Here is a 26,742-nt window from a genome sequence, read left to right as displayed (position 1 = left end):
GATAATGTTTAAGTCGAGTACTCTATACTACTGTATATATAAATATATATACCATATATTAGTAGACAATATTGTTGTCAGACATATAGAGTTTTTAACAAATAGAGAATAGATTTGTTAAGCAACAGATTGACAGCTGTTTCACAATATTTTACTTTTTGTGGTTTAATTGCTATATTAATTGGTTAATAATAATTAGTTGAATCACTTAATGTGATGCCAGTTAACTAATACTGGGCTAACTTTAGTGTATTAACTAAGCAGATGGTAGTGTTGTGTCCGTACGGATGCGTCCAAACGGTGCCATTCGTAGCAATGATACACAACTACATCGACACCGATCACAACAATTCATACAAAACTTGTCCTCATGTCTATCACTGGCAATGTCTAACCGTTTGCCACCGCGTCGACCAAATATTTGGCCGTACAGTCCGGCCAATAGGTCGACATCACGAGTTTCGGCCGCAAATGAAGTGCGAACTCCATTACAATCATTGTCTCCTATATTGAATTCAAACGATACATATATTTGTTGTTCATATAGTCCCAGATGTTTCATCATTCAAAAGGTACTCAATTATTGGATTGATTTATCATTTTATTGGTTTTTAATATTCAATCATTTACTGTATTATTCTTAAATTTATTCATTATTACCTTTAATTATTTTTAAAGTATTAATTTTTAAGTACCTATTGATTGAGTGTTTTGTGGTCGAAAGGTTAAGGGTTATGACGCCCTCATAATGTGGGAGACATGTAGTGAAGTTTCGGCACATTTGATAACACATTTACTATGAAATCATAGATTTTTTGGTCCATTCTTAAGGAGCACGCGTTGATCAGTGCACAGGCATATCGATAAAACTATATATACATATATGATATGAGCAACACATTGATGACATATATAGTCTATCCGCCCCCGTATCCGTCCATCCACTACTACAGTGTATTTACTACAGTATAGTCTAAATTATTAGTCTTTCCTCTATTTTCAACATTTAATTAATTTTTTTATACCTTTGTATAGTTTCATACACTTGTTTAGTGTTTATTAAGAGGTATTTAAATAAATAATTAAATTGACGTTTTAAACATGATTTTATGTTGATATTTAAATATTATATTACGAAAATATTATCAAAATGAACATAAATTTAAATATACATATTATTTAAAGTAATTATAATAATAATTACATACTATTTTAAGCACAAATATAGTATTATAATTCTAAGCGGTTTTTATTTTAATTTGAGTAAACATTCTTATTATTTGTTTCCAATTGTTATCTATAAAATATTTTTATTTATTTAATAAAAGGTTGTAATAAAATATGAAAATGTATGTTTACTTTGTATATATTAATATTATTAAATAACTAATATTATGCTTAACTTAAAATAAGATAGAAAAATATTAGTTTTATATAATATTTATAAAATATATATTTTAAATTTTGCTACAATTAAAGTAGCAATTAATTATACTACTATTGTATAGTTTTCATAAATCATTTGTTTGATTATTTATTATGCAACTTAACAAATATTGAATTTATTTTAATTATAAAAAATATGCTTTAATATTATATAAATGTAATTTAAGTAACTTGAATAATTTTATTACATATATTGATTGGCTTAATTTCAACATGCAAACAATTATTATATAAATTTGAGTTTCAAGCTATTTTAATATCATTTTGATAAATATATAAAATGTAAACTGATATTTATATTATTATTTAATACATAAGTAAAATTGAAATTATTGAATTACCCGTACATAATATGAAATAAATCTGTATAAATTAAAATTAATTAATGTATTCATTAAAATACAGGTAAAACCATCAACACTACAGTCAACTTTATGCACAACCAGTGCTAACAGCTGTGAAACCACAAACAATTGTAAGTTTTACTAAATATAGTGTTAAATGATTTTAATAATTAATTTTTAAAATTATTTGATAGCAATTGCAACGACACAACTATTAACAAGAAAAAGGTGTTCAAATCATGACATAAAAAAGATAAATACAAACAATTTGGACAATAATTTTAATAAAGGTTTGAAAATTCAAAACAATTTTACAATTAAAAGTAAAAATTAATTAATATTTTTTATAATTATTTTGGTTTAACAATATCTTTGATATAAAATATATCGGTTCTTAAGATGAGTGACAGTCTTGTATGACATTTAAATGCATACATAGATTGTATCATTGATTTTGCAATATATTGTGATATATATATATATATACTGTATATGCAATAGATATGCGTCGACTCAGACACAACACTATTTTCAGATTGTTTTCAATATAATAATTGCCTTAAATATAATAAATCCCTTATATTCACACAATTGCCGACACAAAAGCAGACAAACATTATTGACAATATGATATAAAAATTAATTTTTAGTGAAATATTAATCTAATATCGATTTAACAGTTGTACACAATTTGTAAAATGAAATATTTCTTTAAAACAATTGCAATGTGTATACCATATGAGGTAAATATTAATATTATTTTACCATTGAATGTGAGCTAAATTTATTTCAAACTTAAGGTTATCTATGAATACTCAATCTTATATATTTTTTTATAACAATTAAAATAATTTGTGACTGATATTTTTATTTATATTGTTTGCATATTATAATTACCGGTAAATTGTGTACACAATAAATATATCATATATAAATCTATTAATTATTGATGCCTTAATAATTATGTCAATTGTGAGTAAGACATAATTAATTTTATAAATTATTAAATATATAATATTTTATGTGAATATTATTTTTTTATTATTAAATATTTATTTGTTTTAATACGTTATGATTTTAAAATAGTTTTAAATTATTATTTTTAAATATTTTTTTGATAACAGATTACAAAATAATTTTAAAATTTGCTTAATTTATTTATTTAGTTAGATTTTAGTATAGAATTTTTATGTATAATACTTATTATATAAATTGTCATTTATAGTATTTATATTTAATTTAATACAGAAATCAACACATAAATTAAGTTATTATTTAATATTAATTAATATTTTTTATGTAATTAATTCTATGATTAAATATAATATCCGGATATTAGATGGGCGTCGATGGCAACAGTAGTTTGCGTTGATATTATAAAATATGAGCAAATTATAGCATTTTTATAATTTTAAATTAATTGTTTTTAAAAAATAATATTAGTTTTGATAATTTATTTGAAAATATAATTATTAATAAATAATATTTTATGATTTGATATTACGTCATAAGTTGTTATTGTGTTTGTTATTGCATTGAATTATCATTTCATAGAAATTGATTGATTGTCACATAAAACATTTGATTTGATATTTGATTGCAATTGAGTTAACAACTGAATTGTTGTCTTTTATTTGTCAAACAGTAGATAATGTGTTGGAAAGTGAACTGAAGATCAGCAATAAAAAGGATAACATAAGCACTCATACTTCAGGCCAAAAATCGATGCCAATGTTAACCAATCGGTCGAATGAAGACAAGAATCCAGTGATGATCACAAACGTGACGAACAAAACCAATGAATGTTTGGCCAACAAGACTACCGATGAATCATCAGATAAGACCAAACCAGACAAATCTATTCGTAAGTTAATTAATGGTATAATCTTTTATATTCTGATATATTTTAATTATAGTAATTATTTTCTTTGTTCAAAGAAACTAATCCAATGTCGAAAAAATCTGAAGAAGACTTACGACGAGCACTTCAGCAGCAGTTGGAGTATTATTTTTCGCGAGAAAATCTTTCTCGAGACACATATTTGATATCACAGATGGATTCGGATCAATACGTCTCGATAGCAATTGTAGCCAACTTTGAACTAATCAAACGTTTGACTGATGACAAGCAATTAGTTGTCGATGTGTTAAGACAGTCGCCATCAGTACAAGTGGACGATTTGGGAGAGAAAGTGAGACCACTTCACAAAAGATGTGTACTTATTCTCAGGGAAATACCGGAGTTCACTGTAGCCAAAGATATCGAGAATTTATTTAATGGTGAGAATTGTCCGAAGTTTGTCTGCTGTGAGTTTGCACACAATCAGAGCTGGTATGTGACCTTCGAGAATGATGAAGACGCACAAAGAGCTTATCGATATATTCGTGAAGAAATTAAAGTATTTCCAAAGACAGGCAAACCAATTATGGCACGAATTAAAGCCAAACCCATAGTTCACTCGGTTTCAAATAACTTTAAACAGAATGGATTCCGCCCACCAATTGTCGGTCCAACTGTTAGTTCAGCAAATAATAGCATAAATAGCATATCAAATACAAATACAAATACCGAGACTTGTTTCACTCCAACCCCACAGCCAACTACCGGTATATCTCAGCCCAACTTTACTACTACTTATCAAAACGTGCCTACAGTCAGAGTATGTGTCCACTGAATTAATATACAATATATATAATTGTATTAATATTGTATTATTATTTAATTGAATAGCAGATATATCCCCCATTTTATCCACCATCAATGCTTCAGACATGGACTCCAAGTACACCATCTGCTTGTTATGATTTGAGTACAGTATTTGTGGCCAATGGTTTGGCTCCGCACACATACGGTCCCCACTCAACTGTCCATAACATTTACGCATCAAAGAACTCCATACGAAATAATCAAATCAAATCTCAAGCTAATAGTCGAAAGCATTTTCATATCAACACTAATAATAACAATAGTAATTCGGGTTTGACTAACATTACCGCTAATATCAATAGTATTATTAATAATATTAATAACAATAATCATTATGTGACAAATGGCAGTCCCGGTTCAGCTACAGCTGTAACCAATAGTTCAACCAAAGGATCAATTGTTGGCTCTGAAGTTATTGCAAATAATACACATTTTAATAATTACAAACACTACTATACAAAAACATTGCAACCAATGAGTTATAACGACAATTGCAACTCTTCAAGTGTTTCACCTAATGGTGCTGTCGATGGTATTGTGCTAACAAATACATTATCTCCAAAACATGAAGGATTAGCTCAAAATTGCAACTCTTGTTCTACAAAACCACAGATGAATTTAAATAATAATAATTATAATGAAAGTCGAGTTGACAATCGATGCAACTCACCGACGGTTAATAACTTGACGGCTCAGAAGAGTCGCGATAATAGAAATCGAGTGCGAAAAGTACGTAAAGAAGACAATGAAAATGCAAGTAATTCTAGTGATAGTTTAAGTGCTCCTAAACCTGATGTTACCACTAAAATAATGACCAATACTTCACACACCGAGCCTTTCGATCTAAAGGCCACTTCTTTTCCTCCTTTACCCAGTTCTGCAAATAACCGCTCAAACGATAATACTAATGACAATGAGGAGAGTGTAGGTAAGTGTTCCTCTTTGGCAGATGTGGTAAAGGGAACCATCAAACATAAGAGTGACAAAAATGACACGAATAACATCAAAATTGAGTCAAATGTGTCTAATAGCTCAATGAATGCAACAAATGCTGTAAATAATATAAGCAATGGATTGATTGGTCCAAAGTCACCAAAAGACATGAAAGCAAATAGTTGTGAATATGATGTTATTAGTAATGAAGACAACCTGAGCTGCAATAATGAAGAAGTGTCTCAAACCAGAAGAAATTCAAATTCGAGTCTTAATTCAAGTATATGTAGTAATGTGATCCAAACTAGTCATGACTTGGATCACAGCTATAGTAATATAATTCCTGCCAAAAGTCTAAATACTTGTACTTTAGAGTCGGATTTGGGATCTGATTTGATTTCATCTGAAGTGATTGAGGGGAATCAATCAAAAGATAAGTCATACCTTTCCTCTACGATGTCGACCCCAACTAAGTTCAACGGCACTAACGATTCGCTTTCCATAAACTCTGATTGTTTTGATGATAATAGAGTACATTCCAGTGCACAACACACTCAACCCAGTTCTCCAAATGGTTTCTCCAATAAGAGTTTGTGTGAAATAATTGAATGCAATGGAAATGATGATCAAATACATGACTACAACTCATTAAATGATAATAATAGCGATGATAACGGAGACTCACTTCATGTCTCTATTAAACGTCTCACTTATTCACAAATAGCTCAGCGCTCGGCAAAAGATAAACTCAATCAAAACGAAGAGCGAAATACATTATATGTTATTCCAAAGGATAAAGAATCGATTTCATCAATCAATTCATTGACTTCTTCGCGATCATCAATTCATATGACATCCAACTCAAGTCGCCCTAAACTCAGTTAGTTTTCATATATCTATATACTGTATAACTATTTATTTTATTGATATTTTAATTTATCCACATTTATATAGAGACTGGAATTGAATTAAAGGACAGCTTTCTAGAGAATGGCACCAATAGATTACTCCATCGAAACAAAGATATTCGTCACTCATTTGATGTCCACGAAAGAAATGACAGATCCATTGCTTCGAAAGTCAAATAAATGGTGTCTTTATTTGTTGAGTTGATTTGTCGACATTTGTTGAATTAGGTTTATTTTTATCTAAAACTTTTCATTATTAAAAGTATGAATTATTTGAAAAATTGACTGTTAAGGTCTGGTATTAAACTTTAAATTGAGCCAAACAAACATGTTTTCACTTAAATATACATATTATTGAACAAAATTATGGATTTGTTTGTGTTATTTTCACCCATAATTATAAACAAACATTCATTTAAATAAGTATAAGAGTCTAATAAACAACAAATTTACATATATTTAAATTAATGATCTAACTTATACTCTTAAAGTATTGTTTTTAATTATTTATTGGTTTTATTATTTATTTTATTTTTGGGGTGCAATTGGTTTTGAAACTTAGCTTTACTTAAATTTTTTTCTCTACAATTTAATATAATTATTATAATTAAAATGAAGTGTTAATAAACTAATAGATTTAGTGAATGTTTCAATCAATGCATTCGTGGCCTTTGAGTTTGCCTATGCCTAAAACCATTGTTATATTCGGTCTTTTTGGGTATAAATGATTGACATTTTGTGAAAAATACATCATATTATTAATTACTTTATCTGAAACTCATAAAACAAATATTTTCCAAACATTTAAATATTTATTATATATTATCTATATTCTCTAATATACAGAATTCTATATATATATATATATAAATATCATATATCATGATTATTAAGTTACTAAATTATGATATTATAAATTAATTAAAATTTAAGCAACAATTGTCTTTAAAATATCTTTTTGCTTGTTTTGACAATTATTTATAATTATTTTAAATATGCCATAAAATATTTTTTCTTTAATATTATTATTATGTAATTTATTTTTTAAAGAAATGTTAACATTTTTTGTTTGTTTAATTATAATAGTCTATTGACAAACACTGATATGGATAAGCCTTTAACATAAGTTAAATCCCAATAAAAACTTATGTTTTATTTTTAATTATTAAAAGATACATAAATAACACAAAAAAGTGAAATAATTTGTTTTTTACTAAAGGGTAACAAATTTTCCTAATTATAAATTCCTAAAAGGTTTATTTAATTGAAGTGTTTAATTGTTTGTAATATAGGCTAATATTTTTTAATTAATTGGTTTTCATATGATAATAGTGTTAATTTAGTAATCACTTCAACAACAATACATATATATATACTTTATTTATTGTTAAAAAAGTTGTTTAAAAATATATATTTAATTAAACTGAACTCTTGTTATCAGTTGTAAACATGAATTAACACTGAATTGTTATTTGGAAAATATTTTAATTTAAGATAATTTATATCTAAATATATAAATATCTATATCTCATGCATATATGAAACATCTATATATTATTATATAAGAGTGAATCATAATGTGATCAAAGATTATTACAATATATAAATATATAATTAAAGTATAAAATTTGTAAATTATGGTATAAATGGCAAACAAAGTTATTATTGTATTATTACTATTATTAAGATTATATTATGAAAATTAAACAAATGATTCAATATATTGTAATTTTTTTTATGTTTTACATGTATTGATTCGTTAACTACTGCTAAAGGAATATAAAACAAATATGTTATAATTTATAAATATTTATGATATAAAAGATAAAAATACAAAAATATTGTGATAAAAATAAATATTAAATGTGTTGTATTTTGAATGCGAAAAATTTTATGATTTAATTATAATTCAATTATAATTATATTCCATTCAATGATTGCATATATTCTTTATCGATATATTCACTAAAATACAAAAATTTATGGATATATGATATAAGAAAAATAAATAAATCATTTTTCAATCAAATTGTTGTCTTATTTTATTATTTATTTCAAACTATTGTACAAATAAAAAAATAGTATAAATCATTTTATTTACAATAAATACAAAATTCAATTGAATGTCAAAATGTTGCATACAATAGATGGATATACAGTATAATAATAATTAGATATTCATATATAAATCATATGTTCATTTAAATAATAAAAGTAATAAATGTATTAATGTATATAAGACTATCAATAATGTATGTAAAACAATGTAAACAATGTTAATGTCAACTAAATAACATTAATATCTAATAAGGACTGACCCTTAATGACGGATCAATTATAAGAATACAATCAATTCTTCCAATTTTATGAAGTGCTTTAAGTAATAAATTTATGGTTGAATTTTCACATTTACTCCACTCATTGAGGAAATACTGGACACAATTCATGCGTTGACGACCCATAGATTCAAACATTAATATACTTTCATCAGAATATCCTACAATAAAATTATATATTTGTATTAATTTTTGATATAATATTTATATAAATAATAGATATTTATATAAATACCTAATTGTTTGGCCAAACTCTTCCAACTCTGCGATTCTTTGTTGAGATTCTTTTCAAAAGCTCTTCTCGAAAATGTATTCAATTCATTATAACGTTTATCTGATAAAAACAATGTTTTTTTTGGTCATCAAAATACTGTCAGTGATAACAAATAAGTTAATTATAATACCTATAAGACATTTATTTGTTTTTTCATTTGAATATTTATTGTAATTACTAATTGTTTTATTTGTTTTGATTACTGGAATATAATTGTATTGTCTCTGTCTTTGAGAGTGAACTTCTTTATTATAATTGTTGTGATAATTGACCGGATATTTGAAGGTCTGTTGGCTATTAAAGTTTGACTCAGTCTTTACTATTGTTTTGAATCGCAATTGAAATATAATATATACGAATAAAACCAATACAATGGCAATCAAAAGTCCAAAATAAATATATAATGAATTTCCCGTATTTTCAATAAAGTCGTCATCTTTTATGGCATTCAATGAATATTTAAGTTTTCGTTTATCTGTTGAAAATTGGTATTTAATTTATTAATAATATTATTGTAAAAAATCGTTATAAAATTAATATTATAAACTATTATATTATAATTAGACATTTTAAGTATGTTTAAAATTAAATGCAATCTCAATTAGTAAATTTAATTTTATTAAGTTATGTAATAATATTTTTCTGATGAATAAACTACACATTATTATAATAAAGTTAAATAAATTAAAATTATTACAAGTTATAAATTTATCGCTTATAACTTTATAACTTTTAAAATTCAATTAATACTATAAAACTTAATTATAAACCCCTTAAGGATGAAAACCAAAAAGTTTTAAAAATATCGAAATAATTTAATCAAATGTTAAAACCAGAAATACTATAAAATTTATATATAATTTTAGTGATAATTAATAAATAAATTTACAATGATATTACTATGATGAACTTATAATTAAAAATTAAAAATATTCAAACTAATTAATTAATTAATTTTGTTAACTGAAAATACATTAAAACTAAATTTATAATTATAGTCTATTTAATTATGAAGTTTATATACTATATTGATTCAAGATAACCGTTTTATAATATAATCATATTTTATCTAAATAGGATATAAATATTTTTTAAACAATAATGTGTTACCTGGCTACTACTAGTAGTAGTACTGTATATACGGTATATAAGCAATATAAAACAATTTGTACAAATTATATATTATCTTCTCATTATTTATTATATTACTGTATTTATATATTTAATATTTTTAAACAATAAGCTAATTTAAAATGCTAATTAATAAAACAAAAATATAAAATAAATGTAGTTATATTAAAATTGAAATACAGTAAAACTTAATTAATTATAGATTAAGTATAAAAATATGAAATAATAAAAATGATTTTTTAGCCGAAATAGTGAATAGTGTTTTGAAAGTCGGCTTATTTTGCATTAATTGTCAGTAATAATAGTGTTTTTGGCTTAGAGTAAGAGTGAGGTTCAGTTGGATTACACCTATCATTATAATGAAAGCTTAAAATAAGTCTCYTCTCTCTCTCTCTCTCTCTCTCTCTCTCTCTCTCTCTCTCTCTCTCTTTCAATGTATTCCCACTCGACTCTGACAATGCATTCATACAATGTATTGAATGTATATTTCAATGTAAACCTGCTGTGAATTTAAGCATTTTTTAATTCAAGCATTTTCTCCGCCCGTTTCGCACCTCTCAGTCTATCTCTCACTGGATGGGCGTTAGGGATGAGTCGACCAAAAGAGCAAATCTATGACTTGTAACCCATAATTACAGGACTGACTTGACTTTATTCCACTATTTTTTTTATTTAATATACATTACTATTAGTGAGAAAAATAGAGGGAATACAGTGTTGAGGCAAACATTTTTTGAGATACACTCGACTCAGATCAGACTGAAACGCACCGGCAATGCATGCCTTACACTCTTATTATAAGTTATTCTAACACCTGAACTGCCGGTGCGATTGCAAGTGATTGCAAATTACAGTCTGTAATTTGGTGTCGGTTCTGACTTTGCCATTAACTCAATGCCCTGCAGGCGACTCATATACCGACCGGTGCTCAACGTGTATTCACTTCTATCATAATAAGCTCTCTCTCTCTCTCTCTCTCTCTCCAAATGTTTCCTTTTCTTACGGTTTAACTTCTATTCAATGCAATCATAACTTTTTATGACTAAAAATGTTTTCTTTCTTTTTTTAAATTTTAGTTTTTGTTTTTCCAAAAATCTATATAACAAAACATTTCTTGTTATAACAAAATAGTTGATATAGTATTTGGCATTTCATTGATTTTTTTGTTATTACAATATATTAATAATAAATATGTTTGCATTTGGATTTAATTTGGATTTAAAAAATAGCAAAATGCTGTATATTTATTGAGAATACAATTTAACACACTATATATACCGGTATACTGTATATATATAATACTGTATATATATAATACTGTATATATATAATACTGTATATATATACTATATAAATATATGGTATAAAAAATATAATCTAATATTTTTGAGAGAAGTACATGTATTGTAGTAAATGTATGTATATATGACTTACCGATACAAATAGAGTCGTGAACTCCCGAGCATTCTTCAAGCATTACTATTAATATTAAATATAAAAGCATTTAATTAAAGCATTCAATTGTAAACATGTTTTTGATATATTGAAAAACTTATGGCAATTAAGCTATACCTTCATCTGAATTACATTTCGTGCATAAAATACAGCCCAAAGTACCGGTTTGGACACCAGAAAAGGTGCCGGGAGGACACTTTCGGCACACCGTGTTTCGAGCACCCCTACAACTACGCCAAATACCTGTCCATTTAAAACATTAATTAAGAAAAAAGCAAAAAACATAAATTATTTTTACAGCAAATAAATATAAAATTTAGTTTCGCATCTTATTTAAAGACATAAATGTCTATTTGATAGACTAAACGACTATAAACTATCCGATTGTATTGCTATTAAATGAGACATTAATTATAAATTGTAATAATTATAACATAACGCTATATTAGTTGGTCATTAACACTGTTGATAATTAATTTTTGTGATTATTATTTCTTAAATATTCAATTTAACTAAATATTATATAACTTTGAACTTATTTTTTTATAGACAACAATATAAAGTTTATAAATAATATTATTCATACGGCATAATATAATACTATAGTAAAGAATTGTAATATACATTATTGTATGTAAAAATAATATATTATACAGTATTATGTCAATAATAATAATAAAATTCATTATATTTATAAAGAAAATAAATTGTTTAGCACTTGAATGTGATAGCGAGGGCTCAATAAATAGCAGGTGTAGTGTAGTGTTAGCTGAGATATAACATGTAAGCACTATTGCTATCAATAGACAGGCAGTGTGTGACAGGGGATACCTGTAATTAAAGGGAAGTCAGAGAGTGTCGGATGACTTAAACGTTTTATTATTTTGAAAAGATTTGTGCAAAAGTTTATGGTTTTCATTCACAGTGTTATGATATTAGAGGGTCACATGAATTCCTCGAATAGCACATTGAGAGCACTGTTAGGTTAGGGCAGTGCCTGACAGTGACCCTTTGGGACACACTTTCGTTTATTGGACACTAATTTCATATATAGTTGTTTTTATTGGACACCAATTAAACGATTGTCGTGTTTGTTATCACAAAACAAAAACGTTTCCGACAAACAATTAAATTATTAATTTTCACAATAAAACTCTTCAATAAATGACTTATTCGGCGCCAAAACAAATCTAAATATTTGTTTTCATAGCACTGCTAAAAGCTATTAAAAAGTTTGCAATTGCCATAAAATTTCTATATTTAACTATAGTTTAGCATTTCTTTACAACATTATAATTAATATACGGATCTAATTCAGTATTGTAGTATTAAATTTATATATATATTAAAATATTAAATCTCATATATATTTGCTGTAAATATATTATATTTACCCCATCCTGGATCACATGTTGAGCACTGTTTGCACGTGAAATCACTGGCCATAAAATATCCCGAATTACAAACACATTGAGTGTCATGAGTTTCGTTACATTTTTGATCAACTTTTGAGTTTACGGGACAGTTATGCGTGCAGTCAATACATTGATGTCGTCTAATATCCAAATATGACTGACCGAAAGTACAATTTCTTTCAAATGTCAAGTTTTTGGTTTCACTAATTGTTTGAATAAATATTTGACTGGCATTTGAAAAAAGTCTGTTTCGACTTATAATACATTTGAGATCATTGAATGAACAGTTGGTTTGCCGTAAATTTATATCAGAGTTGACATCAGAGTCAAGATTTGATGCGATATTGTCTTCAATACAAATAACACTTTTTATCTAAAAATAAATATATAAAATAATAAGATATTCTTATAATATATTAATATTGGACTTACCATAAAAATACTTAAATATAAATATATTGTTTTTACAAACATTTTAAAAATTAACTTTTATAAATTATTTTATAAATCAAAATTTTCAGTTAGAAATAAATATTTAATTTATATTAAAAATCATGACAAACACATAATACAATAAAAATAAACTTAGATCTCATAAATATAGTAATGAAGTGATCAAATAAATGACATTTTCTTAACTAAATTAGTTATCAAATGTTTTACAAAAATCCCAAATGATTTTATCAGAAAAAAAACTTTTTGCACTCATTTATCTTCAAAGTTATGCTAAAACTCTTAATAAGTAGTGGACTGATGTTTGGTTCAGATGTTTGCCGTTTGTTATTAGTTGTGAATCACAACCTCATATGAGTCTCTCAACTAATGAAAACTGGATTTTGAACCCAACTGTGCTCTCTCTCTCTCTCTTTTCTTTGGTGTAAATACCGGGCGGTAACCACCACTTGCAAAGTTATGCCTACTTTTTACAACTTAAGCTAAACTTTTTTGATGCACCGAAACAACACATGAAAGTGAATCTTATTTGTGATTCAAACGGCAAAAACATAAATGTAATGATAAACGACTGCTTTAAGCAATATTTTAATAGTCAGACAAATATAACACTTTATATCGAAAATATTTTTATGCCTTATCGCTAGTTATTGTTAATTTATTATTTTTATTATGATTTAGTTTATATGAAAGACAATTTTGCCGATATATTTTTACATATTTGTGAATTAACATTTTACCAATAGTTTAAATTAAATTATTAAAAATTGTAATTTTATCGATTGCAATAATACTAAAATTTAGTAGATTTAATAATTTTTAAGATATAATAAATAGATAGTAAGTTAGATTATTCTTGTAATATTGTTTTATTGTATATATACTGCAAAATTTTTTGAATATTTATTATAACATTATTAACATAATTTTTACATTTAAAATAATTAAAAACAATAGTAATTTATTGAATAGGCATATATTATTATTAACTATGTCATTGATGTTTATACTTTATAATGTATTATAAATTACTGTATTATATTAATAATATACTGAATTTCATATTAATTTCTCATTTCTCATTATACTGTACTGTAATATTGATACAGTATATAAAACTAGATACAAAACTATATTATTAACAAAATTAAAATATTATAAATTAATAAATAAAAATCATCTGAAATTTTTTGAAATTTACTTAATTACAAATTAGTAGTCTGATTACCGGTAATACTGTAATTATTATTGATTTTTAGCTAAATGTTTGTTAAAAATAAAGTCATTATAAACTATGATATACAACGGTATATACTGTACAGTAGTGTATTAAATGTTTATAAAATATTAATTTATTAAAATCAATTATGTATACCAGGGTACAAATGTTTGCTAATATCAATCATAAAAATGGGTAATTATTAATGCAAACATAAGTATGAGAATATTTTTTGTGAAATTTTTATTCTACAGTATAATAAAATTACTATAATAATTATACAATTATTGTAGTGAATTATAAAAATATTTTTTTAGTTAATAGTTTAGTTAGCTCTCAAAAAATAATAATCTTATCAACAAATTAAACATCAAATATATAAACAATTATTTATTATATAACACAATGTCTGATACATAGCTATTTATCATTGAAGTGTAAATTTATGATTAGTAATCATAGATTGGAATAATATTTTGAGTAAACAAATTATATTGCGATTAATTAATTATATTTATTGTAAAATTAATTATATTTATTGTAAAATTAATAATAATTATGAATAAATTGATTGAATTTATATTTTTAATAATTATTCTAAACTATTGTCAAAATGATAGCTCAACGATGAAGTATACGATAAGCAGATTATGGGATAACCGAACCATTGCTAGCAATGAGACAATTGATGTTAGTTTTGAATATGTGATCACAGATAACAATAAGCCGAAAGACTTGAAGATTACAATTGAAGCGCCCTTTTATGACAACCCGAAAATACCTGATAATACCTCTGTTGGCTCTATGGATAAGCTTTGGGAGTACGAAGTGGTCGAAGCATTTCTATTGGGATCCGATGATCACTATTTAGAGATCGAGTTTGGTCCGAGAGGACAGTATTTATTGCTTCAATTGCATGGATATCGAAATGTTACTAAATATCCGCTACCATTAAATCATTATTTGGCTACAATTGACGGCAATCAGTGGACAGGTGTCGGAATTATTCCTAACGATTATTTACCGCCCAATTTGTCCAAATTTAACGCCTATGCCATCCACGGAACAGATCCTAACCGCCAATATTTAGCATTATTTCCGACTCCTTTTGGCAAATATCAAGACCCAGACTTTCATCGATTAGAGTATTTCCAAAAGTTTGATCTCTAATAACAAGAATTTATAATTTTATTTAAATTAATTTCATTCAATAAATGTTTTTTTTAGAAAATGATATCAATTATAAATATCATTTGATAATACATTTATAAATAAAATTATTTGAATATAAAATTTCATATTTGTTTGAAATGATATTTATTTTCAAGAATAGAAAGCGTCGATTTGAGAGCACATCCATTGCGGATGATTTTGAAACAGTCTTTGACTGATAAGTCAACAATAGTTGAGCCCAACCTCATGGGGTCAGACTTGGCAAGAGTTCCGTCGTCGAAGATTAATGACAACTTTGGCCACAAATGCAAAAACTCTTTGACATTCAGACAACTCGGTTCTGAACTGAGGTTAGCACTCGTCAGACCCAATGGACCGCAAAGTCGACATAAATCACGAATGAACTTATGGTCGGGAATACGGATACCAATTAAGTCATGCATTGGGTTTAGAGTGGAATTGAGTTCTTTAGATCTCTTAAACAGAACAGTGACCGGACCGGGCAATAGATCGTCCAATACTTCTCTTTTAATGGTTAAATCACACCATTTGGCCATTTGGTCGATATCTGAAACACAGATGACTATGGCTTTTGTTATATCTCTTGCTTTCAATTCGTAGAGTTGTTTGATGGCCACGTCGTTAAATACCGAAATGGCCAAACCATAAATGGTATCCGTCGGTAAAGAAATAATTTGTCCCTTAAAGAGGGCATCCCTTGCCATCAATAAATTTGTGTCATTAGTCTTGCCATTCAATGAACTCAAACGAATCAGTTTAGACATAATAGCTTGCATTTGATGGTTTGATCCCTTTTTCAGTCACTTATAAAGTTATAAATCATATATATCTTCACATCACTTAAATATTGACCACATGTGCGGACATTACATCACTTGTCAAATGATTTAAATTCATCGTCAATAATGTTGTCCTCACTAGAGGTCAGTCATCACTTACAAGACATTTGACATTAGTTTTTGAATGATTTATTGTTTTAAATGTTATTAAATTAAATTGATTTATTTTACACCGAGTTTTGTTGCAATCGATATAATCACAACTAAATACCGATTGAGTGGTCAATCTGTCAGTAATGAAATGACAGTCTTTGTGGTCAATAGTGTCGCCACATATGAGTCGACAAAGAAATGATAGTCTGTTTGAGATAACAATCAACTCTTTATTGATGTCTTCGTTGAGTTTCAGCTGTTTTTCAGACAAAGTTGTTGACATCTGTCGCAACTCTTGAACCGTATTTGACTTATATTTGATACACATTTTGATAACTATAGGATATGTCGGATGTATTGGTGAAACAAATGAAGACAACAACCAATTGATGACAACTGTAATTACTGTCCAATAATTGTCATTATTTTGTCAATTAATTTGATAACCAATTGAATGCATATCTATTTCCATCAGTAAAGACAACTATCGAGTGAAGACTGAAACAATGGGTAAACAAATAGTTTAATGAATTAATTAAGTGATTAATTGAAGATTTGATTGAATTTGCAAATAGGTTACGACACGTCGCGATTTGATTGCTCTGTCGATGAAGAGCTCATTTGTCCCATTTGTTCGGGAGTTCTGGAGGACGCACTTCAGGTATCGATGACATAGTATTTATGATCACTAAATGATTTATAATTTTCTTTAGGCGCCGGTCTGTGAACACGCCTTCTGCAGCTCTTGTATTAAAGTGAGGATTAGTTAGGATATGATTGCAGTGAAAGATAATTAATAAATACATTTGATTTATTAATAATCAATAGGAATGGTTGAGCCGCCAAAACACGTGTCCCGTTGACAGACAACCGGTCACTTCATCTCAACTGAAGTGTGCGCCAAGAATTTTACGAAACCTATTGTCCAGACTTAACATAGAGTGCGATAATGCGGTCTACGGCTGCAAAATGATTGTTAAATTAGATTATCTTCAAAATCATTGCAATGAATGTGATTTTAATCCTAAGAAACCCGTTCCCTGTGATTCTGGTTGTGGTTTAATTGTACCCAAAGATGAGCTAAAGGTTTTACAAATATCTTATATAACGGTTAATACAGAAAAATTAATATAAATTATTAATCAATATTAGGATCACAATTGTGTCCGCGATTTGCGATCATATGTTGAGAAACAAAGCGAACAAATATCAAAACTACAGCAACACTACAACGATATGAAACGTGAGGTCAATATGTTGAAGGACTGCGTGCGTGCCATACGAGCGGCAAATCCTAATGGTATCCCAGCTATAGTCGAAAGCTTTGAACACGACGAAGTTGACAGATGGACAAACAGTCTTCAGAGGGCACGCGTTACGCGCTGGGGAGGAATGATTAGCACTCCTGATGTTTCATTACAGGAATCGGTGAGGAAAGCATTGATTGATTCATCGGCTCCTTTGCATATAATAACCGAATTAATGGAGAATTCTCACGAACGTCGGTGGCCGCCGGGGTTAAGCACTCTTGAAATAAGACAAATGAATAGAAGACTTTATGATAATTATGTCTGCAGAAGAATTCCTGGCAGACAAGCTGTTGTTGTTATGTCTTCTGATAATCAACACATGAATGAAGATATGCTTCTCGAGCCGGGACTCGTCATGATCTTTGCTCACGGAATTGAATGATATCTTACAGTATCACCAAAAAAACATCTCTTTATTTATATTTATTTTTGTCATAAGTACTATAAATTTAATTATTAAATAAAATTATTAATCTAATGTATTTAAATAATCTAATATTTATTTTTTAATCATTTAAATTAGCGGTTTAGAAAATTATTATTAAATGCTTAAAATTTATAATTGATCTCTAAGTTTAAGTTTTATTTTAAAAGACATTTTAAATTGTATAAATTTTATTATTAATTAATTATATTAATATTTCTTTAATTGAAGTGAAAAATAAATGGATAAGTATTTTTTAATATAAGATTTTATTTATCGATTTAACTATACTTTTATTAAAACTATCCAAATTTCAACAATCCTACTATTAGTTTGAAATAAAAATGAATTTACTATTGGCTAATGTAAAGCATTAGATATTATTTGATGCTATTTTTAGATGAGTTTGTCGATCGATAAACGGCACGAATATATAGTAGTAATAATAATATAGTATTTAATTTTCATTTAATAATGATTTATTTTTCGTCAATTTTTACTAAAAAAATAGTTTTTAATTAAGTTATTCAAACAAACTAATAGTTAATAATTATTAAATAATAGATGAAATTAGATAAATAAATAAATTATTATAGGAATAAAAAACTTAAATTAACAAAAGTATTATCAAAATGAATGTATTTTCCAAAACATTGCACTGTTTGTGGTTCTCTGAGTTTCAGTAAATCATTTCATATATTCTATATATTCTTATATATAGAAAATAAAACAAATATAGTGTTTGTTTTACAAAAAAATAAGTCTATTATGAATATGTGCTATAAATGAATGAAAATTATCGAAATATATATAATTAATATAAATAATTTTAAAAATTATCATTTTCTACACTTATTTTAACGATAATTAATCAAATAAAAAAATAATATAAAACGACTCTACAATACTACTATTTAAGTCTAGAAATCAATAAATAATTATTAATGCGATCAATACTTTAAATATACAGTACATAATAACTACAGTATTGTAGAGAATCATTGTTCACATATGAATACTACCCATAATTTAAATTATATAAAATACATACAAATATTATTAAAGTTGTTTATAATATCTAATTTAGTAATTATCTAATTTGGGTTAACTTAACATTTAGTCACAAACTTAGATCCTTTACATCATTATAAAAAGTCCATCGTTTTTGCAGTTATTCTCATAAATAGATCTCTCCCTACAGTATAATACCTGTAGTCTCAAAATATTATACTTTTTAGAGTTTGGTTAAACTTAAGACGGGAAGTTTCCACATGAATTCCCTACAATATATTATACAAGAAAACTATAAAATAATAAATTAATAAATTACACCATTTGGTTAATTGTGCATTCACAATTTAATTATATTTATCTAATTAATTTTTACGTAAAATTTATTGACAATACTTTAAATACAGTAAATCATTGATAAAATGAATTGTCAATAATTATGAGTTTTGCTAAAAAATAATATAATAAATCAGATTTGTTTGGGCAAATGTAGTCATAATTTTATTTATTAATTTATAACTTTTTATGTTTTTTTAAATATACTATTGATATACATTATAGTACTAATTAAAAACGAATATAAACTCAAAAAAATGTTATTTCGGTTAAATTTTTATATATTACTATTGTATTTCAATTGTTAATTGACAATCAAAATTATAATCTAACTTTACATTTAATATTAATATAATTAAAAGCTATTGAATATAATTTGTTGAAAATTTTATGATAGATATTTGATAGAAACATCGATATATATGATAGATGTATTTTAGCTAATTTTTTATATAACTTGATTGAATAGTTTAGAAGATATTAACGATTTAGTGTATATTTTTACAATAAAATGCAAAATTGATATTTTCTCATTCAATAACATTGCTGTAATATTCCGGGCAAACAAAAAAAAACTCTATATTAACCCTAAACGCTAACCTTTAAACTACTGTACTGTACTATCAGTCTATATTTAGAAGTTATAATTGCAATTAAATATAAAATTAATAGCATTTTAATAATAAATTTTAGAGCAATTAAAGTATACATGGACAATTTGTATTTTCGCAATGTTAATCATCAATATTTAAATATAATAATAATAGTATTTGTTTATGAAAACGTATTAACAAAATGTACAAAAATATGTATAATGTTTGTTATATAAATTATATAATAATATAATACATTTATAGTAAGCTAATTACTGAAATGATGAACAACTAAAAAAATATTTTTAAAAATTTTTTTAAATATGTTTTAAATTAATATAAAAAACTAATATATAAACAAAACAGTTATATATATATATATATATATATATATATATATATATATATATATATATATATATATATACATCTATCTATCTATCTGTAAAAATAATAAATACAGTAAATATAGTAAAGTTTTGTATAAACTTCATGTACACTATAGCATAGATTAGACGTGTTATATTGGGTCCCAATCTTGTAATACCATAAAGAATCACGATTTTAGTTATCTTATCTAAGTTATCTAATTATTATGAATATATAAAATTATATATAATTGTATTATATATATTTGTATATATCATACAATATATTTAATTGTAATCAAAATTTTATAAATAATTTCAAATTACTTAGCTATGCTAAATATAAATTTAGATATGTATTACTAAATATTACTATATTTTAAGTAATGATAATTATTAAATATTTTATTTTAGATATTTATATAATATATTTTTAATCAAATTATTAAGAATTGATTATAAATATATAGAAAAATGGTTTTTAATTATTATAATGAATATAATGTTAAATTATAAATATTTTAGACATAATTTATATAGAAAAACATAGTAATGATAAAAATGTTGAAAGTCTAGTATAAATCTATAGTATTGCAAACATATATAATACTAATACTTGGTTTGTATGAATGTGAGTGTATATGCTATATGTCTGTACTGTATAGCTATTGCTTGTATTAATGAGTCTATAGTACAGTATATGTTGTGTACTGTAGTGTTGGCCAAAGTGTTCGTCACTTTTCTCTCCAAAAAAGCGCTTTCAATATGGAGTCACATATTGTGTGACAATATTAGTGAATGTATTGAATGACTGTTTATGTTATGTTATGTTATGTTATGTTGTTATATAAGTTGTGATGAATTTCAAGTGAATATAAATAATTATATTTTGATTTCAATTACAAACTTATCGTTTAATTAAACATCATTTAAATGATAACCAGATTTGTTGATTGAGTGGACACGAGTGACAAACCATACAATTGTCTCAACAATTAATAAATGATTTGAAGGTAAGTAACAAATGTTTACAATGACTGTCATCGATGTGTGCCTTATATATAGGTTAACATTAATTAGTTATTAATTAGTTTATAATTACATTTAATTTAAGTCTGTTTTTATTAATTAAATTATATAAAAGTAAAATCGTTTATATAATTGTCAGACAAAGAGATTAAAAGAAATATAATTATTATTATAAGATATAAAAATGATTTTAACAGTTACTTAATGGCAGACATAACAGTAATATTCAACTATTAATTGATTTTAAGTGTTATTATATTGAATGACATTTTAATATATTATTTAATTGAATTGAATTGAATATAAAAGTATTGAAATAATTAGCAAAAGACGTGATAATTAAATGAATGCTTTTTTGTGTAACGACTGAATCAGATGTCTAAACGCAAATGGGATGAGTTGTGTGAATCAAATGAAAATTTAAGACCCGATTCTAGTGATACCAGAGATAATGAGAGACAAGTGAACAACAATGAGGTTATTGATGACAATTATGAAACATATGAACAAAATGATGTCAACGAAGACATCGATTCAAGTGATGAACCGATACATAAAATGGCGCGAAATGAGTGTGACGTTCAACAGATACAAGAGTGCAGTCATTCAGATGATGTCTGCCATTCAATGCCTACTATTGATAACAATCTACAGTATAATAATGTCAACGATGTTATCGATTCAAACAACAGTGAGATTAGTAGTTCTGGAATCAGTAGTTCCAGTAATGTTGATGTCATGGCATCGACTAATCATTTGGATGACACTTGTTGTGAGGTAGTGGTGGCCACCACTGTTGCTGATGTCTCCACTTCTATTGATGAAGATTTGGGCTTAGATTCGGACAATAATGTGATTGAAAGTGATTGCAATGATAGTGCCGACAATAAAGTGAGCTGTAGTTCAGAGACTACTGCCAATGGACAACCATTTTGTCAGTTAGAAGATATAAACAGAAGTGAAGTATATGTTGAACTACCCATTAGTGACAATGAAGTTTACGAACCACAACAATCACAACTTGTCGACGAAAGCCAACAACAAATTGTGGCCGAAGAGGTTGTAATCAGTAACAGCACTAATGATGATATAAACTATGAGTTGAATAATAGTCCCGTTTATGGCGATGAAAATGAATGTCCTATTAGTGTTCCCGAAGAAAATGAGCACTCGTTAAGTGATAATTCAAATTCTGATTATAACTACGAAGCTGTTCATCAAAACGAAGAAATAGTTACTCAAGAAAGTGAGTGTCAGACTATTGAAATTGAGACCAACGAGTGTTCCAATGAGATAAGTGTTGGAACTGATCCAATTGTAGAAGTTGGAGATAATGTAACGATTGAGTCTACTTATGATGGCAGCAACTCAAGTGTTGGCGCAAGTTTTGTAAGCAATGGAAGTGCTGACGCTCCGACTACTTCTTCATCAATAGGCGGACAATCAAGTGTTGATTCATCAGAAGTTGATATTGAATATAAGTCACTTCTCAAGACTCCGGGAAAGTCTAAAACGAAGAAAACAGTTATCTTCGATGGTGTAACTGTTTACTACTTTCCGCGCTCTCAGGGCTTTACATGTGTGCCATCACAGGGCGGGTCTACTCTTGGAATGGATATACAACACATAGATTTTAAGACATTTTCAATGGAAGGACACGCAGAAGAACGTAAAAGAGTCCACAGAGAGATATTGATGAGACAAAGAAGGTTCGCAAAAATGCAGGAAAAACGATACGTAAATCTGACCTCATCTTCAGAGTCTGAAGAGGAATTATACGACGATTTAAGCGACATATCGGACTCGGAATTGGAAACTGACAGTTGCTATTTCCTTCAACCGGTTCCCATACGACAGCGCAGAGCTTTGTTGAGGGCTTCCGGTGTTAGAAAGATTGAAACACAAGAAAAGGAAGAATGTCGAGACATTAGAGTCTCCAGAGAATACTGCGGCTGTGAATGTCGTATATATTGTGATCCCGAGACATGTAGCTGCAGTTTAGCCGGCATTAAATGTCAAGTGGACAGGTATCATATGCTTTGTTTTACTATATTTTATTGACGTGACTTCAATTAAATGATTTATCATATCCTATTATAGGATAAGCTTTCCGTGCGGTTGTACTCGAGATGGCTGTGCCAACACTAATGGTAGGATAGAGTTTAACCCGTTGCGAGTGAGGACTCATTTTATCCATACATTGATGCGCATCGAACTCGAGAAGAAACAGGTTTGCCAATCATATGAACCAACCGTTTCTAACACTTCCTCTCTAACCACTCAAATCTTTTTGATTGTTTTTATTTTTATTTATTATAACATTTATTTATTTGTTTGATTTCTGTATTTGTTTTTTTAAATGTTTTTTTATCATTATTAATATTTTATTAATCTTATAATAATTTTATTACTTTTTATTATGTCTATTGTTATGTCTATTTTTTAATAAATATAGTGTTGAGTAATGTATTTATATATTTACTAATATTTTTTATATATATGTATTTATTAGTCACGAGACCAGGAGTTGAATGGACGGCCACAGCAATGCCAATCAGCTGACAATTATGTCAGTTCCAGTAGTTATTCAAATAATCATCAAATGATACCAACAATGAGTTGTGCCAATTCTCAGAGTATTAATAATAATTTTATGCCATCAGTCAGTCATAACTCAAATGCAACCATTAATATGAGTCCAGAGCCAACCACTAATTCAAATTCATTGGATGTATATAATAGTTCCCCCTTTAGTCCCGATGATAGCTCTTATTCAGAGAACTCAGATTATACCAGTGATGATTATGATTCAGATACTCCCAATAACAACAATTACAATAAGTTTACCACACAATCACTACAACCTATGGAAAGCAGTTCAGCACCAACTGCTTCTACAAGTGCTATAACATCATCAACCGCTTCATTGCCTCCATTTCCAACAATAAGTGCGACCACAGCTATCAACGCTGTTAATAGTCATAGCAATTCATTTATAGCATTTGCTCAAAATGGACAGTTCGCTGCAAATCAGTTGTCCTCTCATACCATTAATGCACAATCTTTTGCCCCCCAATATGTAATTCATCCGCAAATTTATAATTACTCTGATTTATATCAACGACATTACGTATTAACAAATGCAAGCGCATCAAACATCAACGCTCAACAATGTCCAACAAATACCACTTCACAACTCTTGATTGAAAACAACAACAATTTGCAAACAAATAATAACAATCACAACAACAATAATAATAATTGTGAAGTTATTCCCGTAATCAACTCTAATGAAGACGTACAACAATATACAGACCTTAGTCTATCAATTGCTTCTTCATCAGCTCACGAAAGCCTCAATGGCCTGTTGTCTGCGGCCACAGCCAGTAGTTGTAAAGATAATCGTTTAACTCCTGTCCTTCTAAATGATACACTCAATGGTGAGTCATTGACTGAAGATGAGACCAATGACTTGTCATTGAGTAAAGAAAATAGTGAGTCACAAGAGTCCTCTTCATTTATATCGTCTGATTGTTCTGAAGGTGACAATAATCTCGACAATAATGAAATTCTATTGAAAACAGATGAAGTCTGTAACGATAATTGCGATAATTTTGGCGAAATAATTAAGAAGACAATTGTCGAAACTGTGAGCGCATGATATTAATCATTGTTTTAGTTGTCACCAATTGCTCACATTTATCGGTGCTTTAATTAATAATAATAATAATAGTTTGGTATTATTTTTATTGTTATATCACTACATAAATATGGTTACAAATCAACTTACCATCAATATTATCTCCAATCCATTTGATTTTGTGTAAATGTGACAAAAATTGTCTTTAATATACAATTTATGCCAATATCTTGTATTAAATGACATTTGATTTAAATTTTATCTAAATCCGACTAAACTGTCAAACGGATTAATTAAATTAATTATTGAACCTCATATAAAGTATATAGTTATTAAATTAACTATAATTAACTTATAAATGTTAATATTAGGTGTCGGTTCCTTTTGTTTAAATTTTAATTTACATATGTTTTAAATTTTTATTAATATTTAATGTTATCAGTGTTGACCTTTTTTTTTAATTTATAGTATAATATAATCAATTAATTGTAATATACTTGAAATTACTACCAAAACTCATTTCATCAAAGCAGATGTCATTAATTTAATGATATTCATAATACCGGTATATATATATATATATATATACAGTATATAAATAAATATATATATATACACTTTATAATCCACATATATTTAAAATATAGTCGAAATATATATTCATTTAACAAATAATAACATATGAAAATATATATAGATTTGTAAGTTTTACAAACAATTGAATTTAATATTATTATTAAATAATATAAACAATTAGATTATTGTTTTGTGACAATAATTGTTATAAATTTTTAGATCTTAATTGCAATTAAATAAAAAATACTTGTATTAAAATCACAATTTTATGTATTTTAAAAATATTGTGCAAATTTTGTTTCATTTATATAATCATTTGTATAATTTTGCTTAAAAATTAACAAATTTATTAGATTTATAAAATCAATTTATTTAAATAAAAATTACAATTGTTTTTCTATTTATTTATTTAATATACAATATATTTCTATACTTTATATTATTAATACATACAATATATCTGTGATGTCTATTGCAAACTATAAGAACAGTAATACAGATAATGCCAATTAAAAGTTTAAATTTGAGTTATATAGTGTACAGTTAACTTTACGCTAAGCAAGGTAACTTGATATACAGTTAACTAATATTAGGTAAGTTATATAAAGTACCCTGGCTAAAGTATTATATAATATTACTATTATTAGTATTAAGATTTTTATTTTTAGATATGTTTTGCTTTCTATAAATATATTCCCATATTTTTGT

At 26.6% G+C, this 26,742-nt stretch overlaps 5 protein-coding genes across 10 annotated transcripts; 3 read left to right on the top strand and 2 right to left on the bottom strand.

The window, feature by feature from the left end:
- LOC128965396 (putative uncharacterized protein DDB_G0282133) lies at positions 1–6,875 on the top strand. Of its 5 annotated transcripts, none has more exons than XM_054312083.1 (7): positions 1–572; positions 1,852–1,921; positions 1,985–2,080; positions 3,439–3,669; positions 3,729–4,450; positions 4,522–6,310; positions 6,385–6,875. In XM_054312083.1, exons 1-7 carry the CDS (start codon positions 288–290, stop codon positions 6,516–6,518), a joined length of 3,327 nt encoding a protein of 1,108 aa, XP_054168058.1. In that variant the 5' UTR covers positions 1–287; the 3' UTR covers positions 6,519–6,875. The 5 variants fall into 5 exon arrangements, with proteins under 5 accessions (XP_054168058.1, XP_054168059.1, XP_054168057.1 ...); XM_054312084.1 differs by having other exon boundaries at positions 3,436–3,669; positions 4,525–6,310; XM_054312082.1 differs by having other exon boundaries at positions 2–572; positions 3,436–3,669.
- A 2,194-nt stretch (positions 6,876–9,069) lies between these two features.
- Positions 9,070–13,303, bottom strand: LOC128965486 (tumor necrosis factor receptor superfamily member 5-like). Its single transcript, XM_054312193.1, has 5 exons — positions 12,929–13,303; positions 11,652–11,777; positions 11,514–11,558; positions 9,152–9,423; positions 9,070–9,078 (listed from the first exon to the last, which is right to left on the bottom strand). Exons 1-5 carry the CDS (start codon positions 12,978–12,980, stop codon positions 9,070–9,072), a joined length of 504 nt encoding a protein of 167 aa, XP_054168168.1. The 5' UTR covers positions 12,981–13,303.
- Positions 13,304–15,693: 2,390 nt separating this feature from the next.
- On the bottom strand, positions 15,694–16,748 carry LOC128965485 (threonylcarbamoyl-AMP synthase-like). The gene is made up of 2 exons (XM_054312192.1): positions 16,038–16,748; positions 15,694–15,787 (listed from the first exon to the last, which is right to left on the bottom strand). The coding sequence occupies exons 1-2, from the start codon at positions 16,589–16,591 to the stop codon at positions 15,694–15,696; spliced, it is 648 nt and encodes a 215-aa protein (XP_054168167.1). The 5' UTR covers positions 16,592–16,748.
- A 154-nt stretch (positions 16,749–16,902) lies between these two features.
- LOC128965657 (E3 ubiquitin-protein ligase NRDP1-like) lies at positions 16,903–18,497 on the top strand. Of its 2 annotated transcripts, XM_054312396.1 has the most exons (6): positions 16,903–17,145; positions 17,223–17,257; positions 17,323–17,408; positions 17,461–17,502; positions 17,576–17,833; positions 17,900–18,497. In XM_054312396.1, the coding sequence occupies exons 2-6, from the start codon at positions 17,254–17,256 to the stop codon at positions 18,437–18,439; spliced, it is 930 nt and encodes a 309-aa protein (XP_054168371.1). In that variant the 5' UTR covers positions 16,903–17,145; positions 17,223–17,253; the 3' UTR covers positions 18,440–18,497. The 2 variants fall into 2 exon arrangements, with proteins under 2 accessions (XP_054168371.1, XP_054168372.1); XM_054312397.1 differs by having other exon boundaries at positions 16,903–17,257.
- A 2,985-nt stretch (positions 18,498–21,482) lies between these two features.
- On the top strand, positions 21,483–25,832 carry LOC128965661 (probable serine/threonine-protein kinase ndrD). Its single transcript, XM_054312404.1, has 4 exons — positions 21,483–21,802; positions 22,194–23,845; positions 23,919–24,048; positions 24,331–25,832. Exons 2-4 carry the CDS (start codon positions 22,194–22,196, stop codon positions 25,477–25,479), a joined length of 2,931 nt encoding a protein of 976 aa, XP_054168379.1. The 5' UTR covers positions 21,483–21,802; the 3' UTR covers positions 25,480–25,832.
- Positions 25,833–26,742: the final 910 nt, after the last annotated feature.

The sequence above is a fragment of the Oppia nitens genome, unplaced genomic scaffold, assembly GCF_028296485.1.
Source record: "Oppia nitens isolate AA-2021 unplaced genomic scaffold, nextdenovo-longstitch-racon4-pilon3 scaffold17_pilon_pilon_pilon, whole genome shotgun sequence".
In the NCBI taxonomy this organism is placed as follows: Eukaryota; Metazoa; Arthropoda; class Arachnida; order Sarcoptiformes; family Oppiidae; genus Oppia; species Oppia nitens.
Note: the sequence above shows the minus strand (reverse complement) of the source record. Positions and strands in the feature narration are given on the sequence as shown.

Bases quoted from the DNA above. Each gene is read 5' to 3' on its own strand.
- LOC128965396 (XM_054312082.1), top strand. From the start codon at position 288: ATGCGTCCAAACGGTGCCATTCGTAGCAATGATACACAACTACATCGA. The intron at 1,922-1,984 runs GTAAGTTTTACT...ATTATTTGATAG, and splicing joins CTGTGAAACCACAAACAATT to CAATTGCAACGACACAACTA. The intron at 6,311-6,384 runs GTTAGTTTTCAT...ACATTTATATAG, and splicing joins CTCAAGTCGCCCTAAACTCA to AGACTGGAATTGAATTAAAG.
- LOC128965486 (XM_054312193.1), bottom strand. From the start codon at position 12,980: ATGGCCAGTGATTTCACGTGCAAACAGTGCTCAACATGTGATCCAGGA. The intron at 11,559-11,651 runs GTATAGCTTAAT...TAATATTAATAG, and splicing joins GAAATGTAATTCAGATGAAG to TAATGCTTGAAGAATGCTCG. The intron at 9,424-11,513 runs GTAAGTCATATA...AATTTTCAACAG, and splicing joins TCACGACTCTATTTGTATCG to ATAAACGAAAACTTAAATAT.
- LOC128965485 (XM_054312192.1), bottom strand. From the start codon at position 16,591: ATGCAAGCTATTATGTCTAAACTGATTCGTTTGAGTTCATTGAATGGC. The intron at 15,788-16,037 runs GTTGGGCTCAAC...TCTTGTTATTAG, and splicing joins GCCAAGTCTGACCCCATGAG to AGATCAAACTTTTGGAAATA.
- LOC128965657 (XM_054312396.1), top strand. The intron at 17,503-17,575 runs GTGAGGATTAGT...AATAATCAATAG, and splicing joins TCTGCAGCTCTTGTATTAAA to GAATGGTTGAGCCGCCAAAA. The intron at 17,834-17,899 runs GTTTTACAAATA...AATCAATATTAG, and splicing joins TACCCAAAGATGAGCTAAAG to GATCACAATTGTGTCCGCGA.
- LOC128965661 (XM_054312404.1), top strand. From the start codon at position 22,194: ATGTCTAAACGCAAATGGGATGAGTTGTGTGAATCAAATGAAAATTTA. The intron at 23,846-23,918 runs GTATCATATGCT...ATCCTATTATAG, and splicing joins ATTAAATGTCAAGTGGACAG to GATAAGCTTTCCGTGCGGTT. The intron at 24,049-24,330 runs GTTTGCCAATCA...TGTATTTATTAG, and splicing joins TCGAACTCGAGAAGAAACAG to TCACGAGACCAGGAGTTGAA.